The sequence below is a fragment of the Lacerta agilis genome, chromosome 3, assembly GCF_009819535.1.
Source record: "Lacerta agilis isolate rLacAgi1 chromosome 3, rLacAgi1.pri, whole genome shotgun sequence".
NCBI classification, from domain to species: Eukaryota; Metazoa; Chordata; class Lepidosauria; order Squamata; family Lacertidae; genus Lacerta; species Lacerta agilis.
This window is the reverse complement of record NC_046314.1, coordinates 27,556,681-27,575,817: the sequence shown is the minus strand read 5'-3', so window position 1 is coordinate 27,575,817 and position 19,137 is coordinate 27,556,681. Positions and strand designations below refer to the sequence as shown.

The 19,137-nt window shown below is 43.9% G+C and overlaps 1 protein-coding gene across 1 annotated transcript; it reads left to right on the top strand.

The window, feature by feature from the left end:
- The first annotated feature begins 224 nt into the window (after positions 1-224).
- E2F6 (E2F transcription factor 6) lies at positions 225-2,990 on the top strand. Its single transcript, XM_033143111.1, has 4 exons — positions 225-420; positions 1,193-1,351; positions 1,483-1,597; positions 2,646-2,990. The coding sequence occupies exons 1-4, from the start codon at positions 257-259 to the stop codon at positions 2,646-2,648; spliced, it is 441 nt and encodes a 146-aa protein (XP_032999002.1). The 5' UTR covers positions 225-256; the 3' UTR covers positions 2,649-2,990.
- The last annotated feature ends 16,147 nt before the right edge of the window (positions 2,991-19,137 follow it).

The window sequence follows — 19,137 nt, the reverse complement described above, 5'->3', positions numbered from 1 at the left end:
ATCCATTTAATTTTCTGTTTTATAACAATTATGCCCTTCCTGTAAAAACCTGACAGTCTGAAGGCAACCAAATTCCAACTTGCTTCATTGTTGAAGTGACTGATCTCAGGCAGGATGGTTTAATTTATCACCATATTGAACAGCACTTGATGATACGCGTGAACTCTTTTGTCATAGGCTAACAAACTACTATTTAACCCTGTACAAGTCTATAAAACGCAAAGCCCCGCTATGATGATCATTGGTTCATTTGACCATGAGATTCATGGACCTTGTCAAAGTCTCACCAGAAGGAGTTCTTGATTTAAATGAGGTATCTCGGACACTAGGGGTGCGGAAGCGAAGAGTGTATGATATCACAAATGTGCTGGATGGAATACATCTTATTCAGAAAAGGTCCAAGAACCTTATCCAGTGGGTGTAAGTTGATTTTCCTTTATGGCTTTAAAACAAGAACTGAGATCTTGTATTAATTAAGTGCAGCATTACTCTGTCTGTACTTTTTATGGATTGGACACGTACTAGAGCAATGTCTACCCTTCTGAACTCCCTCCTGTTGCATATCAGACAAGTGGCATCACTATTATCTTTTTTGCTGCTATCAAAGATGTCAAGCTCAGCCAAAAGGGGATAAAAAAAACCTTTCCTTTCCCAATAAGCCCAAGTAAAGATTTTTATCCCAGTCTGATTATGTACTGGACTTCAAATTGTTTGTTTTTATACATGTTTCATTGTTTCTGTTTTTATAGTTGAATCACTTTGGGATGTTTTATGAGAAGCAATTCAGAAATTATATAAATAATCTTAATTGAGTAAATGGCACTTGTTTGTACATGGGTATTTGATTGCAACCTTAATTGCACTACCTTATGCAACTCATATTATTAAACAAAGGTAGATTCAGTATACAATACAGAAATATAACATATAACACACAAATACATAGTCTGATCCTTTGCAGATGTTCATGAGCTTAGGTGTGCCAAACTGCAGAGAACTAGGCTATTAGTAAGTATTTTCTAAGGCTGGGCTTCATTTTATGAAACATGTAGCTGCCAATTGATAAATGTTCACTTCCAAGAGTTGACCATGTTCTTACCAAAAGCTCCTCTAGACATTGGTATGTAATGCAATGCTGCTTCTTTTTTTTGAGTGTGTGTGAAAGTCTAAAAAACTTCATATTCTATTTTAGTGGATCAGATATTAAGGGTATTACTATCAGGACACCAGAGCACCAAAAGTTAAGAGATGAACTTTATGACTTAACAGAAATGGAAGAAGCATTAGATGAATTAATCAAGGACAGTGCTCATCAATTGTATGATTTAACAGATGACAAAGAAATGGCAAGATATCCTTTTTCTTAAGCATTTGTAAGAGTTTTGACTTGCTGGCGTTGAGCAACTGAGATTAAAATAGCGCTGGTACTTCTTATGAAAACATACATTCTACTGCCATTGAAATTCCTTAACAATCACGTACACTAGCTTATGTAACCTATCAAGATATCCGTAGCATTCAGACATTTCAAGAACAGATTGTTATTGCAATCAAGGCTCCAGAAGAAACCAAAATGGAGGTACCAGTTCCTAAACAAGTAAGTGCATCCTGGCATGTTTTAAATCACCTGGGTGGGGTTGGATGGCAGTTTAACAAACCTAGCTGCACATGTTTTAAGGTCAAGCTTAAGGTAGGGGGCAGGGACTTGAACCAGATCTCCACCCTTAGTGGTATCATGTTCCTCTCCCACCCTGTCTGCCCACCAACCTGTCAGCCTCAGAAGTAAAGTAAGGTTATAGATGAGCAGCATCTATAGCAAATGGGATTTGGGACCCTTCTCAAACTTTTTGTGTGAAAAAACAATTTACTGTCCAGGACCTTAACTTGGTTTTCTCAAATATGTCAAGGCCTTGAGTTTTGCAACATCTCTACCTTTTATGGCAATGTTTACTGCAGCATGGGTCCAACCCTGCTCTCAGCCAGTGTTGGTGTCTTGCAGGACTGCATAGAAGTACGCATCAAAAGCACAAAGGGACCCATTGATGTTTATTTATGTGAAGTGCCGTTGGAGGATCCAAATACTGATGTTTTGAAAAATATGGATAACATTTCGTGTGAGAGTAGACAGGCAATGGATAATTATGGAGGTAAATATGGTAATGAAATCAATGCTTATAAAAATGACATGCAGCAGTTACAAGTTTCCTGCTCCTTGGAAATTTGGTTAAAACCTGTATAGGCATAAATGCATGATGTCTGCTTATCTACAGGGATCTTACTTTTTTATTTGAATGATTTCAATAGAATTAATAAAATGATTAAGGAGTTCAGGGTAGGTGGAAGCTCAGTATTGACTAGGAAAAAACCTCAGCAGATAGACAAAAACTGGGTTAGAAAGAGCTGCCCCAATCTAAAGTTTTAGTCTTAAACATTACAAAACGCTTAGGTTACATTAATATATGTTATGTTTGTGAGTTTTTACTCCTCAAGTACACCCCACTGGTTTCAATGTGATTTAAGGCACGAGTTGTTTTTGGATTTTACCCCCATACCAAAATATGTTCAGCAGATTACCTGAATGTGGTTTGATATTCCAGTATATTCCTTTTCTTCAAATGGCTTGTCTTTTGTGTTCACCTCTACAGTGAGCAATATCAGAGATACGAAGAACTGCTAGCCTACTGAGGCATTTGATTACTGAACTTCCACTTCATGGACTTCTCTGGATGTGCTTCATTGAGAGCCAGTGCAGGCACCACAAATTTCTGTCTCAACTACAGTTAAGAGAACAAGAGCAGGCACTGGATTTGCCTTGAGCTAATATTTCTCCCCTAACCTTTCCTTTGGCACAGAAGTTGAAGGTAAAGTAGCATCTTGCCTTCTCCTTTTCATGCTGGTTTTGCTCTGGAATAATGTGTTCATAACTAAATGACGAAGTTATACTGTGCTGTCATGAAAAAAAATCCTTAAATTAAAAATCTGAAAACATGGATTAGGGTTATCATTTTATACAAGTCTTGTGTGCCGTATATTATAGCCACCCTAAACAATTTCATGTGTCATTAAATGGCCTCTCTTTAATCTTCATACATGGAAGTGGCAATAAACATGAATTAACTGCTTAATAAAAAAAATTAGCTCTTCAGAACTGACTGACACTGGAACAAAACATGCTCAGTAAAGGGACCATTTTTTAAGAAATGCACTTTAGTTCTGAAGCTGTACTTTTGCCCAGTGGAATTGTTAAACCATTATTCCACTGTAAAGATTTGGAAAAGTAAATGTTTCACTCAAGAACAAGACTACAGAAAACAAGGTGATTTTTGTTTTCATTTCATGGATGTTGTTCATGTGATATGCCTTGAGCTCTGTATGAAACTGGCTTGAAGTCCTGAAGAAGCTGAAATTGCTTGGTTCATGTGTAATATATGTATATCATGTTTAAATGGTTATCAGTAGAAATTTGGGCTGCCTCTGTACAGTAAAATAGAAATAAACACTAATTGATAAATACTACACATACAAAGCATTTGTCATATTTGTTTGACTATGAAGCTCCATTAATTTACAGTTGTTTCAAACCTTTCATGTATGAATTTATAGTTTATGAACTATAAATTGCAGGAGCAGTCAGAAGGTAGATTGAGGTCTATCAGATATGTTTTGGGTGACTCTTCCCCCAGCCCTGCCTAATTAGGCTGCAGAAATGAAGGAAATGGGGAGGGGGAGAGGAGTGACCTGGAATGGTTTTATGTGAAAGCACCATCTTCATTCCCAAATTCAAAGCATCAACCACTATTCTGCACTTGGCAGCAGCTCGTGGATCTTGGGTTTCTAGGAAAAACAACATGGATCCAACTAAAACATACATTACAACAGGGATGTTTCTTTTCATAAATGAAGCAGTCTTATGCATGTTTACTACTACTACTACTACTACTACTAATAATAATAATAATAATAATAATTTTATTATTTGTACCCCGCCTTTCTGGCTTGGTTTCCCTAGCAACTCTGGGCGGCTTACAGCATATCTAAAAACATAATAAAAACATCAAGCATTAAAAACCTCCCAGCACAGGGCTGCCTTCTGATGTCTTCTGAAAGTTGTGTCATTCCTTATCTCCTTGACATCTGAAGGGAGGACGTTCCACAGGGAGGGCGTCACTGTGGAGAAGGCCCTCTGCCTGGTTCCCTGTAACTTCACTTCTCGCAGTGAGGGAACCACCAGAAGACCCTTGCAAGCGGACCTCAGTGTCCAGGCTGAGCGATAGGGGTGGAGACCCTTCTTCAGGTATACTGGGCTGAAGCTGTTTAGGGCTTTAAAGGTCAGCACTGGGAGCCAGTGAAGATCCTTTAGGACAGGAGTTCTATGGTCCCAGTGGCCATTCCCAGTCACCGGTCTAGCTACTTGGAAGCAAGTCTCACTGCGTTCAAGGGAGTTAAGTGTACATTGGACTGCTGTAAAACAGTGGTGGGTTTTTTTTCTAACTTGGTGCATAATTAACATATTTCATCTTGTCTCAAATTTCAGAAATGTATGAGTACTACAAATTGGGTAACTGAGCAGTCCAATCCCAGTTACAGGTGGGTAGCCGTGTTGGTCTGCCATAGTCGAAACAAAATAGAAAATTCTTTCCAGTATCACCTTAGAGACCAACTGAGTTCCACAAGGAAAAGCAAACCATTTACCACTCTCAACTGGAGTTACTGAAAAAACAGAAAAACAAAAAACTTTCCAACCTTTCCAACCTACAGGCTACCAATCAAAACAACAAGATCAACAATATCGTCAATCTCTCACAGCAAACTCTTAGCCCAGCTGAGGAATCAATCCTTTCACGTGGACTATCATTCTGCCCTGCCAAATCCCCACACATGATTCAGTTCTATGGGGACTTGGAAGCATTTTTCCGCAGTTTACGCCTGAAGGAGTACTTCCAACATACACAAGAACAAGACAAAGAACAAACAACATCTTCACAACACAACATCTCTCAACCTACTGGGGAACATCCACCACCCTCCAAACACATTAATGAACAGAACATTGACCACCAACCACCACCGAAAAAATGTTACTCAGTTGGTCTCTAAGGTGCTACTGGAAAGAATTTTCTATTTTGTTTAGTCCAATCCCAGTTTGCCCTGGGCTGGAAAAGAGGGTTTGGGTTGCATGGAGGCATATCCGTTCATTGATTTGGCGCTCTCCCGTCAGTCCGTTAAATATGTGGGCAAGTAGAAGTGCCTGTCATCAGCAGACGTGCCAAAATGGGAGGAAAGGCTGAGCTAGTTTCGGCTCTGTTAGATCCTGAGGTGGCTCCATTATCGGTGCTGGTGGCATTGGTCCTGATCACTAGTTCCAAAGGAGTCAACGAGCAGGGCCAAAGAACACATGGACTGCACCACCTTATAGTTTCGTAACTAGTACTAAAAGTTCTCTGGGTTGTAGTCCAGTAATTCCTTCCATAAATAAGGTTAATAGAAGTATAGATTATGGACCATGCCATGATCTGTGTGCTTAAGAAGTAATGGTTGAAATTCTACCTCCTTGCTCAGCTATCCTTTGCAGACAAACGGGAACAATCAAGTTTTCTGGAGCTGCATTTTCATAGGTTGGTTGTAGAACAGGACTTCCGCAGCCTATGTTTCCATTTGGGAGAACCCTGGACTTAACACCCGTGAGTTCATTTGAGAACAAGAAATTACCTTGGCACCTCCTCTAGTCATTCCCAGATTTCGCTATCATGACATTCCACGGTGCCTTGGTTCTGCTCGCAATATAGGTTTTGGTAGCTTAAATTTCTCCGTTCCATCCCTCCACCCTGTTCCTATTACAGTTCATATGGCTTGAAGTTAAACTGTGGCTGAAGAAGAGAAACTGTGTACTGCGTGTTTCATTGATCCACCATATTTGATGCCAGTTAAACAACCAGAAATTGAATCTATGCAAGCCTGAGGTGATGCTAGTGAGTACCCATGATGTTCTGCAATGGAACATCTGAACAGATGTGGCATATGGCAAGCATTCATGAGTCCTACATAAGCAGGTGGTGGCAGTAGCCAGGAGATCTTGCCAAATGCAGTTCTTGTGGAGGCTCCAGAATAGAGAAACCACCTCATGCTTATGCATACCTTATACCCAATTTGCTACTGGAATGTGCTGTACGTGGAGCTGCTCTCACCTTCTGGCCGATGTTGGGTGCTCAGTTACCGGGTATATATTGCAGTCTGTTTTTGAACAAATATTATCAGTTGCTAGTTTGCTTCCTGGCTGAATTCAGTCAGCCAGTTTAAGGTATACAGTAAAACTTCACAGTACAACATAAAACATTTTAATTGTACGTTACCGAATGTTATGAGTGATTAGCCTTCAAAATGAAAAAGGATGGGGGAACAGAAGCCAAACTTCTGCAGATCGTTGAGGTGATAAGACTACCTAGATCCCACAACATTGTGTTTTATATCATGTTTGTGGAGTGACTAGAGTAAAACAGCCTAAGGAGAAGCTCACTAGAGACATACGACATAGACATATATGCATGTATTTGGTTGGAATTTCATCAGAAGCTAGAAGGGCTCCCACCTAGGGAATGTTTGGAAAATATGATGCTGTAATACTTTGTGTTTTTAAAGTAAGGATTTCTTACTGTATTTCCTGAGGAAGTTTGGACATAAATATTAGTCTCTCATAGCTGTCAACCCTCCCTGCTGTTTCTCAATGCTATAGCAAGGGAATTTCCCGCAAAAAAGGGAAAGGTTGACAGCTATGCTCTCGTCTACTGCTGTTGCTCTGGAGACTTCAGCTTTCATAATTGCCTTTTATATTGGGTTTAATTCAAGGTACTGGTACTTACCTTTTAAATCCCCTCCTGGTCTGATACTCACACACTTTAAGAGACACAGCTTTCTAGTTTAGTCCTTACAGCAGTTTCAGGCAGCTGCCCAGGCCCTGTTACTTCACAGTGGTAGAATTATAGAACTGTAGAACTGCAAAGTTGAAAGGGACATCAGCTGCAAGGACCTTTACCGCAATTACTACCAAATCCTGGAATGTCGCCCTTTGAGAAACTCAGGGCTGTTTTGCCCATGTCTTTCTGAAGAGTGCAAAACTTGCCTTGACAGCCAATCTGGCTCCTTGACTGACTGCTATGTAAATCATTATACAAAATCACAGTTGTCATGTAACAAACAGCTTTCTTACTCCAGGTGGCAGTCTTGTGCTTTTGAGAGAAATCAGACTCTCCCTTTCTATGCATTACGATGATTCCGGTGGTGCTTCTGTGGTGTGGTTTTTGTCGAGATAGCCAAATGTTTGTTTTGAGCGTGAATGGATTATTTAGATGACACATTGATAAATTGGTGTAGTCAGATTTATCTGTTTTAAAAGGCTGTGGTGTATATGGAACCCGCTGGCAACCCCAGAATATCTGCGAAATGGGTTTAGGTAATCGGGAGGACCATGGAAGGCATACATGTTGAGAGCTGAGGATTCTGCGGGATGTATGGGGGGGGAAGGGCCCCCCAAATACAAAAACGAGATAAGCCCGACTGCATGGTTGTCCACTTTTTTGACCACATATGTTCTAGCCCATTATTTTAACGGGTTTAAACCACTAGTCTTGTAATAAATAAGCACTGATATATTTGTTGACTATAGTAATTATATATTATGATCTTTGTACCATACCTATATCCCACAGTTACTCTGGGGTTAATTGCAAGATAAGGGTGCAATGGGTATAAGTGATTTTAAATGGGGGCAGCAATACGGTTTGCAGAATCACTGGAGGGAAAGTTGGGGGGGGGGTTAATAGGAATATCCTTCCTTCACCACAGTGCCAAGCCATTTAGGGATTTAAAGGTAAACACCAGAACTTTGAACAGGGCCCAGAAACAAATAGGCAGCCCATAAAGTCTCTCTAAACAAGTGAGATAATTATAAGGGGAGCACTATCCCAAAGTCTACCTGCCACACTTCACACAAGCTGAAGCTTCTGAACAATTCTGAAAGACAACCCCATGCATAATGCATTGCAGTAGTCCAAAAGAGCATGGATAACCATGGCTGGACAATGGATGCTGCTAATGTACCACTCAAAACCGGTGAAAGGCACTCCATGCTCCAAGGACACCTGCAACTCCATACATGACACTGGGCCTCTGATCTATCAGGATAAAGCCTCAGTTTGTTGACCCCCTTGAGGTCCATTACCAAATCCAGGCACTGATTCAGCCCTTCCACAACATCAGCTGACTTGAATGGCAAGGAAAAATATATCAACAAGCATTTGCTACGGCTTTAGTTCCAAAGAGCTCTGGGACTCCATTACTCATGCAGATCAGACATTGTTTATATTTGAAGTCACAGTCATCTAAAATAACTGGGTAGAACCACCTCAACCTAACATTTAGGGTAAAAGAACTAGACAGCAGCAGCAACCCCCCCCCCAAAAAAAGGTGAATGGAAGCATCTTTCATCTTTCTTTAGAGAGCAAACTGCAACCAAACCATTGTTTGTGTGTATTTTTTGGGATGTGCCTAAGTCCTGCTGAAGTGTGAGGGATTTGTCAGTCACGGTGACCAATGTCATGTTTAGTTTGTCATAAACTGTGTCTGGGCTATACCAATTCAGACAGCAAGTGGGGGAATCTCATGAATGGCTGCCCTGCCCATTTAAAAACTTGTGCCTAGAGAACTAGACGGTCGGTAAGGAGAATGATAGGCTGGAAATCCTCTCCCTAACAGGCTACTTTCTCACTGTAGGGAAGTTCCCTTGTCCTGTATCTGTAGTCTGAATTGGTACATTCCAAGAACAAGTTTAGGATGCAATGAGCTGTGTGCTTGGACTAGGACCACATGAAGTTTTCCCGATAGTGCCCATTTGCTCAATGAAACTGCTTAGTTCTATATCTAAGCCACACTTGAAAAAATTAGTTTCATACAGATCTATAATGCAAGCAAGATACTGTACTGTGTTTTGGGCCTCTGTATTTTGTACTGCAATTCTTAGGTTGTATAATATTTATGCTAAAGTTTTCGTTGCACTTTATAATATATGTGAATATCCTCTCTAAGGAAAGAGATTTTGCTTTAGCTAGGGCCAACTACAGTGAATAAATTTTAGCAGCAGTCCTCTGAACATTTGGCAGGCTGATGATGTGTGGACTACAATTCAAGTCCATGTTCAAGAAAAAGCTACTGAGACTGGACAGCTATATAACTACCATTTCCTCTATTTATAATAGCTGGGGCCAGTGGGGGAGACAATAAAAAGTTTAAGCCTTCAAAATGGTCATTTGATGTGAACGAAAGATTTAAGTGCCTAAAATTCAACCTCCTGTTTGTAGGTTACATTTTAACTATCCGGTTTCGGTTTAAGATTTCAGCTATGGTGTCTCAGATTGTAAGAATGCAGCTGGAAGGCAACACAGAGATGTCAAAATGTTCTCTGAATTCTAAATATATCAAACTTTCTGGAAATGTAGTTGCTTGGAAATCCACAAATGACAACACAAAACGCTTGCATATGGCTCGGCTGAAAGTATTTGTTTTGCTTTTTGTTTTGTTCCTTCTGCTGTCTCTACAGCAGCAATGAGTAGTTGATTCTCTCAAAAGTATAAATCAAGCTGGAGTGGTGTGAGCTAAGATGAGATTTTTGTATTCATCTGCAAAATTAACAGTGCAGTTTTCAGCCAACCACACATACACACACACAGACAGAGAGAGCATAGTAGAACCCACACACACACATATATAGTATTGGCAAGCAAGTGGATAAGGATGATCCAGCACATTGTGTACTTGGACTTTTGAAAAGCTTTTGTCAAAATTCCTCACCAAAGGCTCCCGTGTAAATTAAGCAAGTCATGTGATAAGAGAAGAGGTATTCTTGTGGATTGGCAACTGGTTAAAAACAGAAAGATGAATACAGAGACAGCTCTCACAATGGAGGGATGTAAGCAGCAGGTATCTATTCTGGGGGAAGGTACCGGGCCTATGCATTTTAACTTGTTCACAAATGGCCTGGAGAGATGGGTAAGCCAAAGCTACAGATAAGCTCACATTATGCAGGGGTATGAAAAACAAAATGGGATTGTGAGGGGCTCCTAAAGTATTTCTCCAAACCAAGTCAATGGGCATTAACATGCCTAGTGCTATTAAGTGTAAGTAAGTGTAAAATGAGAGAGGGGCAATAAATCCTACCACATGCTGTATAGATATGCTGATAGGATCTGCGCTGGCAGTAATTGTTTAGGAAAAGGCTGAGAACAGCAACTGTCCTATTAGTGACCTTTTGCAAGCTGCTATGCAAGTTTTTTTGGCTAAAGAACTGGGTAAAAATGCTGTAAATAAATAAATCTTGGCGTCGTGGTGGATAGCTCAATGAAAACATCAACAATGCAGTGTGGGGCTGTGTATAAGGCAAAATTCATGCCAGCGATAACCAGGAAAGGGGTTTAAAATAAAAATGCCGACATTGTAACAATCCCTTTATACAAATCTTGGGTGCTTGGAATACTGTATATCTTGTTCTGTTCTCTGCATCTCAAAAGGGATATTCTAGAGCTGGCAAAGATGCCACCAAAATGAGCAGGGGCTAAAAAAGGAGTGCCATGAGGAAAGGTTATGGAACATACGGGACTTTTTACTTTACAAAACAGGCAATTAAGAGGGTGTGTGAAAGAGGTGTCTTAAACTCATTAATGTTGTGAAGAAAGTGTACCAGGAGAAGGATCTCTCCTGTAATCCTAGGACCTGCGACCATTCTGTTGATTGGGGTGGTGGTTCAGGAGACACTAAAGTATTTATTTCACCTTGAGTGAGAGGAGAGGAAGGCCTCCCAGGGTGAGAGACTGGGAGAAGAAAGAAAAGCTCCCAGGTGAGAGCTAGAAGGGTCCATCTCTTTCTGGGTGAGACAAGGGTTAAGAGCGACCTTTGAGAGAGTTTGCAGTGCTTTCTTTTCTCTTCCTTTCCATGTTTTTACTTAGATTGGTTTATTTTATCTCACTGCCTTATGAAAAAGCTTTAATAAAAATCTTATTTTAAAAAAAGAGAAGTATTTTATCGCACAGCATATTGTTTAAACTATGGAATTTGCAACCACCGAATGTAGTGATATCCACCAACTTGGGTGGTTTTAAAAGGGGGTATTAAGGGCATGAAGGATAAGGCTCTTAATGTCTACCGGCCATGATGACTGCATACTACTTCCAGAATCTGACACAGAATGCCCCTGAAAACTTGTTGCTGGGAAACGAGAAGGTTATTGTGCTCAGGTTCTACTGGCAGGCTTCCTGCAAGCATCTTGGTTGGCCTGGTAAGAAACACAACACTGGACTCAATAAGTCTGATTCTGTAGGGTTGCTCTTACGTTTTGTGATCTCCCTACTACTGCAGCCCCATAACTCATTGTTCGGGTTACGAACTTAATTTGTTCTGGAGGTCCGTTCTTAACCCGAAGCCAGTAACTCAGTGGTTTAGGAAATAAGGTGCAATGGGCTCTGCTGCTAAGAATGCCCTGATGGTGTAGTGCTTGCAGAAATGGATGCAAGGTTCTTAAGTTCTTCACCTGCCTGGGGCAACTTTTCTTTTAGATATGTTTTAGCACCAGAGGCATGGAGAAGTGTGCAGATAAACCCAAAAACTTAGGAAAAGAACCCTTCAGGGATAGCAGGAAACCATTATTAACACTCTGGTCTGGGGATATTTTTGTCCCTGCAAGTGTGATGGACGCAGCTTAATGTTGGCAGCTTTCAAGGCAAATTATTTGGCTTGGGGACTAGTTTGATTGCTTTTTCGAACTTTACTGCCAAGGTTTGTTTTTTATCTGGAACGGAATTATAGTCTACTGGCTGTCCTGTGTGACCTTGAGCCAATCAGGTGGTAACTGATTCCCTGCAAAGAACATGTAAATTAGAGACAATTGCATGAATCTTTTGATCAGAACCATTGTGAGGCCTACTAATTGAATTTCAATCTGCTTTTCAGTTCTGCAGTTTTACTCATTAGAAAAGTGTCAAATTAATTAATCTGTCATTGTGCTAGACCAGGCTCCATTCACAAAGCGAACACTTTACTGTGTATTTGCCAGGCTCCCCAAACTATCCGAGTTAATGCAAAACTTGTCAGCTACTGTTTTTGCATCCTGCCCTTGTGTACTTCCAAGGCCCAGGGCAGTCATTCTATTTATCCCTGCACCAAGCCAGTTAAACTGAGAAAGTATCGTTCCAAAAGGCATCCAGTGGGCTTCAATCCAGATCTTTTGAAGTGATTATATATATATAATTATATATATATATATAATATATATATATCACTTCAAAAGAGTTTTAAGTTTTCCTTTTCCTTCCCCATTATTGTTTTCCCTTTCCTTCCCCATTCTTTTTTTTCCTTTCATGTCTTTTTGATTGTAAACCTGAAGATAGAGACTATGTTATTTTTATTGGTTTGTGTGTTGCTGTGGGAACTTTTCTAACAGAAGACCAGGGTATAAATGCTTTAAAGAAGTAAATAAAATTAAATGCCAATCTAAACCCATACTAGGAGAGGTAAACTCAGGGTTGTGGGTTAGAGCCTCGTGTTGGGCAAAAGATTCCTGCATTGCAGGGGGTTGGACTTAAATGACCCTCGTGGTCCCTTCCATCTCTACAGTTTTATGATTCTACTACTGACTGACAACAAATGCTGTTGGCATCTGTCTGTCTTGAGAGACAATGGAATGCACCTCCAGGGATGAACTCAAACCGTGTGTTAGCGGTACTGAAATGACCTCTCCAGGGTCACATTACAAACTGTGAAGTAACTGATTGCTACAAAGCACAACTAGATTGCATGATTGCTCGAAAAGAAGAATTAATGCCCAGGGGTTCAAATTATGGACCAGGAACCCTGAAACATAGGGGAGAAATGATTCACTGCTGTGAGAACATAAAAAGGCACTGGGGATATTCTCTGTGGCCAGCAACAACTATGTAAAGAAATGAACTATTTAATGTCTGCCCTTCATGTCAATACCTTTTAATATTTAATCATCTTAAAACGGAAGATTCTTGCATGTAGCAGTCGACTGCATCACACATTATGTGAGAATCTCCACACAATGACATGAGATCTGAGTATGTACACACAGATGTACAAATGCCTCAAACCATTTTGGCAGGTTTTCTATTCATTACACAGGGTGGAATGAAACAAAAAATAATTAACTCCAACATTGTACATACATAATTCAAAGTCAAAAGTGCCTTCTGCTGTGAAAAGGTAGAGAGAATGAGATTGTTTGAGCCTCCGGTTATTGTATTCTGGAGATGAGGATTACAAATTGAAGGAATGCATAACAGAAGGTTTAAAATCTCCCCTCATGACACTGTATTGGAATGTTTCAGGAAAGGGGAGAAAAAAACCACCCCAAGAAATTCAACAGATACAGCTTCTTCATCTACCTGATGCTTGGAAAAAGCTTCTTTTTTGCATTTCTGTATCTCATGCATGTGTTGTGAGGCATAGAAACCAAAACCAAAAATAGGAGGCAGTCACCACAGTAGAGAAGTTGTAACATAATACCTTTATTAGGGCCCAAATTCACAATGTGGTATGTGGTTACAAAGAACTCTTCCTATGGTTGCCATATTTTGACCTAGGGGCCATGTATGATCTCCAGTAATGAGTACATGATCATGTTTAAATCCATGCAAATAACACATTTCACTGGTAGATCTCCACAGGCTGGTCCTTTTTGAAAGGCACAAAAGGAGGCCAAGATATGGTCAGTTGGCAACCCTTACTCTTTTTCAAACTACAATTTCTGCTGACTCTCCGAAGAACCAGGTGTTGAGATATGAATATACAATGACTCAACAGAACCCACCTATGGCATCATCATCTACTCAGCCAATCACCTTTCTTCTCTCTGTCCCCTTATGATTTGAAGTTTGCTCAACAGATGACAACTGGCAGTTGACTACTGGTGCTTGAGGGTACCAGTATCAACTTTAAAAATGATCATCGCCTTCCTTATTTATCTTTTCTATGCTGAAAGCCCTCTTTAAGGTAAGAGACAAATAAAAGGAAGTACCGGTACCCCCGAATGTAAGCCACACTTTTTTCCAATTTCACACCCTGAAAAGTTATCAAGTGTGCTTTATATTTGCGACCTTTTACCATATGCTGCTGAAAGCGGCTGGGGAGTGTGGGCTGCCAACCAGCTTAGAGGCGGGTGCACAGCTCCCCCAGCCACCGCCAAGCAGATAGGGAGCTGCGTGCCCCCCTCCCAGTTGGTTGGCGGCGTGCGCTCCCTAGCCGCTTGGCAGTGGAGGGGGAGCAGCGCGCCCGCCTCCCAGCTGGTTGGCCATGCATGCAGCTCCCTACAATCATTTCGATAAAACTAAAATCCTAAACCTAAACTAACTAGAATTAATTAACTAATAAGCAGATAGAACAGAACCTTAGCCTAGTGTTGCAGGCAAAAATGCCTTAACTCCTGGGTCTCACCAATAATAATAAAAATCAAGTTGTCATCAGTTGAGCAAGCTTCAAATCATAAGGGGAGAGAAAGGTGATTGGCTGAGTAAATGATGTCATAGGTGGATTCTGTTGAGTCATTGTATATTGGCGGTGGCTGGGGAAGCCGTGTGCCTGCCTCCCAGCTGGTTGGCCATGTGCCCCCCCTGCCAACCAGCTGGGAGATGGGCACGCACCTCCCCCAGCCACCTCCAATATATAACAACCCAACAGAATCCACCTGTGACATCATCATCTACTCAACCAATCACCTTGCTTTTCTCTATCCCATTATGATTTGAAGCTAGCTCAACAGATGACAACCGGCAGTTGATTACTGGTAGTTGAAGTAACAACTTTATCTATATATATAAAACGCAAGTGTCTCTGCGTCCAGTCCCTGTGTCTCTGGGTTTGCGCTACTGAGCATGTGCCCCACGGACACAGGGATTGGAGCAGAGAGATAATCGGGCCGGGAGCAGCGGCGGCAGTTGAAGCGGCGGTTGAAATGGAACGCCGGCGCTCCAGAGGACGAGGCTGAGAAGGGAGGCCACGCTGCCGCTCTCGCCGCTGAAACCAGAGCCCCGAGGCCTAGTGGCCCGGGAGCGGCCCAGAGCAGCCCGCCCCGCGGAGTGCCGACGCTCCGGAGGACGAGGAGGGACGCCGCACTCCTGTAGCTGGTGCAGCCGCCATCTGACTCGGGGCCCCGAGGACTAGTGGCCCGGGAGCGGCGCGGCCGGCCAGAGGGCGGTTGAGGAGCTTGGGGGGGGGAGCGGCGCAAGAGCAAAAACAAACAAATTGGGCGGTCTTCCCTTATCCCGCGAGCGGTACCTGCTCTCCCGGCTCCCGCAGCGCTGGCACAGCCCCGTACCTATTCGGAGAAAGGGAGAATGACGAGGCCTCCACCGCTCTAGCACCCATTTTTTAATGGGCTTAAACCACGAGTAAAAATGATTGTCGCTTTCATTACTTTTATCTTTTATCTATTCAAATCCTTCTTTAAAGAGACAAATAAAAGGAAGTACAGTACTCCCAAATATCAACCGCACATTTCCCCCCCAATTTCAGACCCTGAAAAGTTAAAGTGCGGCTTATATTCACAACCTTTTACCATATGCTGCTGAAAGCGGCTGGGGAGCGCGGGCCACCAACCAGCTGGGAGGCGAGCGCACAGCTCCCCCAGCCACCGCCAAGCATATACCATGCAAATTGGTTTTGTGGAAGTGGGAAAAAAGAATTTTGATCTAAAATAACTATTTTCAAAAAAACAAAAAAACTATTTTCCACTTTTTTAGCTGCAGCACCAGTTACCAGTTGTACCTGAGCTGAGTAGTGACACGGCGTTTTTGATGACAGTGAAGATGATAAAGGGGATGTTGAAACCTTTCCAGTCTTGGTGGTGGCTGGGGGAGCTGCACGTCCCCAGCCGCTTTCAGCAGCATATGGTAAAAGATAGGCTTCCTATCAACGGAGCAAGCCAATTGGTCCCAAGACTCAATTAGAAATATCAGAAATTCTATCTACATACTCATAGCTGTCTTTTTCATTGTGTGTGACAGATCTTCATCGAGGGATTGATAAAGAAATTCCAGGACAAAGGTAAGTAGATGAAAGCATATATCTGAATACTTTTTTTTTGTTTCCTCAGGAAATAAAAAAGAATGCTACATGTTCTGTCCAGAGATACCTTGCTGCTCCACAGAATTACAAGCTCTGGAAGAATTGAGTAAGCTTTTAACTTTGTAATGCAAATACATGCACACCAGGTACAGGGATGATCCAGAGATATCAAAGGTATTCTCAGCTCTTGTCCTGTAGGCATCCCCCCCCCCCCAGCATCTCTTCTTCTGGCACTTGAGGCAACTAGATGTGCTGAGAGGGTGCATGTGAGGCTTTGAGCAGAGTTGGGATTCTGGAGATGCTGTGGTAGCTGCAGGAGAAAGTAGAAGAATAACCAAATAAACACAAATACTTCAAAGTGAGTTCATTTAATTTCACAGGGACTTCCTTGAAAGTAAGTGTGCTCGGGATTATATTGGAAACATTTCAGCCTATGTGCATATAAAGTAACTTTAGAGGTTGTTGTGTTCACTAGAGGTAAGACTGCCCATAGAATCTGCTATAATAAAAGTAGTAATAAATGAAATAATGGAAGAAACTTATGCTTAAACGGCAATATCACTTCTCTATATTTTGGTGCTACATGGGGAGTGCAGTGTGAGTAATTAGTGGAATAGATCTGGGTGCCCAATGGGAAACCAATGCAACCTATTGGAGATTTAGGAATTAGCAAGCTATCTCTTAGTACCCATTGCCAATTTAGTCCTACAGTTCCTACACATTATTATTATATTATTATTATTATATTATTATTATTAAACCTACCTTAATGCAACTGGGAATTCTTTTAAAACCCCATTTGTTGATCTTTCCTATGGGCAAGTCTGAATTTGTGCCAGAGCTGAGCGGAATTTTCCTTCCAATACCAGAGCTGAGTCCCAAAAGACAATCCTAATGAGGGGGCACAGTGGAGTGGCATTTTGGATCTACCACTGCATCCCAAGCTCTAATCACTTGTACTGGCCAGTGTAGAAATTGGGTGGGGGCATTTATTATTTCCTTTTTTTTACTGTGTGATGAGAGACAGCATGAGAGAGCTGCAGGGCTTTGAACCCGGCAGATCCAAACGCGTCAGCACCTTGCCCCATCTTTGAGATCTACCGCTTGCGATCACTGACGGTAGCTTGATTTATTTACCAGACTTCTTTTCCGCCCATCGCTGTATTTATTTAACAAAATTTATGTATCTCCTCCCTGTTGCCATAAAACCTCTAAGCACAAGTACTGAAATTATAAATTGTATTTATATTATGATGATGATTTATTGGATTTAAAACGGTAGTCCCAGGCTTGGTGACCCTCCTTCCCCCCCCCTCAAATCAAGGTGCGTAGCCTGCCTGACCCCGTTATTTTGGCACCTGCTGATGCATAAAAAACCCACCAGAGCCTCCTTCTAGGAACGAACAAGCCATACATAAATCAAATAGCCGCTGCGCCGCCCTCTCAAAACACTCGCAGACAGCCTCGTCCTGAGGAGAGCCGCCTCGCTTAACCCCGGCAGCAGAAGTTTCGCTTGGGCGTTGGGCAAAGCGGGGGCAAACCGTTGGTGGGCACGAGAGCGGCCGGCGGATTCAACTTCTGCCCCCTCCCTCCCGCCCTCGGGAGCTTTATATGGTCTGCGTGCCGCCGCCGTCGCGCGCGAGCCGCTCGAGGGGCCGCCTCCCGGAGGCCAACTGCTCTTGCGCTGCCCCCGCTATCGCGTTTTGCGTGTACTGTTGCGCGCGCGTGGTCCTCTCGCTCCCACACCGGCAGGAGTTGGGGAGCGGAGTGGTTTTGCTGAGTTGACTGAGTCAGGCTGGCAGCCAGGCAGGCAAGGGAGTCACCCTGCTATTTCGGATCGCCTGAGGGCACGTTTGCTGCCTCTCCCCACCCCCTGCGCCTCAGCCGGGAGCGCATCCCCAGCCAGCTTTGCGCGGCGGGGGCAAGATGCGCGTCAGCAACCCCTCAGATTCCGCCCGCCCCTCCCTCGCCGCCAAACCGACCCCCCCACCCCATTTCCCAGCCTGAGGTAAAAAGTCCATAGTTAGAGCCGGTGACTGACTGCCCAGCTATGCGAAGGGCGAGGGAGGAGGAGGAGGGGTGGGTGGGAAATCCCTCCTGCCCATTTCCTCGCCTCTCTCGTTCGCTCGCCTGCCTGCCTGCCTGCCTGCGAGCGGGGGCTCGGGCGAGGAGCGGAGGCTTGTGGGTAACGAGGAGGCCATAGCCAGAGCAGCGATAGGAATAAGTTCCCTGAGCGGGGAGCGGGACGGAAAGAGGGAAATGGTGGCGCGGTAGCTCTAGAGAAGGGGGCAGGAACTGGGAAGGGAGGGGGGGACCCCCTGAGTGACAGAAGCGGAGAGGAAAGAGGAGCCCGATCCCAGCGAGGCGGGCCTAGACCTCCCTCCCACGGAGGAGGAGGAGGAGGGAGGAAGCCGGGCTCCTCCGCTGCTGGCTTCCCTCTTTCCCTCCCTCCTCTCGCCTTCTCCCGGCGGTATTGACCTGGTGCAAATGGCCGAGGCGGCGTGGGGGCCCGGCCGTAACTGGTTTTCCCGCCTAGTCGGGGGGGCGAGGGAGGCGGCGGCGGCGACAGCATGTTTCCCGCGGGAACCGGCCCTCCCCTCCCCTCCGCCGCCCCCTTCCCCCCTCTGCGGGCCGTTCATGCCTGGCAAGCGGAGGGTGGCGGCGGGGGACGCCAAGCGGGCGGGTGGAGGCAGCGGCGGCGGCAACAGCGCCCGCCCCTATCGGGGGACGACGAGGAGGCGGCGGCGGTGGTGGAGGGCGTCCCGCTCTCTGTTGCTCCTGAGGCAGGCAGGCCTGGCCGGAGCGGGCCAGGACTGAGCGGCCCCGCCGGGTCCCCTTGGGCCGCTCCTTAGGCCCTGAAGCAGATACCTACCGGCGGCGCTGGCGGCGGAAGGCGCTCCTCGCTTGCTGCTGCTGCTGCTGCTGCTACCGCAGCCCTCTCGTCCCGCTGCCGGACAGCCGTCGTCGGGCTTCCCTAGGCGCCCGAGGAGGGAGAGGAGAAAGAAGGCGGCGGCA

What these genes read in the sequence shown, in the direction of transcription:
- E2F6 (XM_033143111.1), top strand. Translation starts at nt 257, where the DNA reads ATGAGATTCATGGACCTTGTCAAAGTCTCACCAGAAGGAGTTCTTGAT. An exon ending in AAGAACCTTATCCAGTGGGT is followed by an intron (nt 421 to 1,192) that starts GTAAGTTGATTT and finishes ATTCTATTTTAG; the next exon opens with TGGATCAGATATTAAGGGTA. An exon ending in GATGACAAAGAAATGGCAAG is followed by an intron (nt 1,352 to 1,482) that starts ATATCCTTTTTC and finishes ACAATCACGTAC; the next exon opens with ACTAGCTTATGTAACCTATC.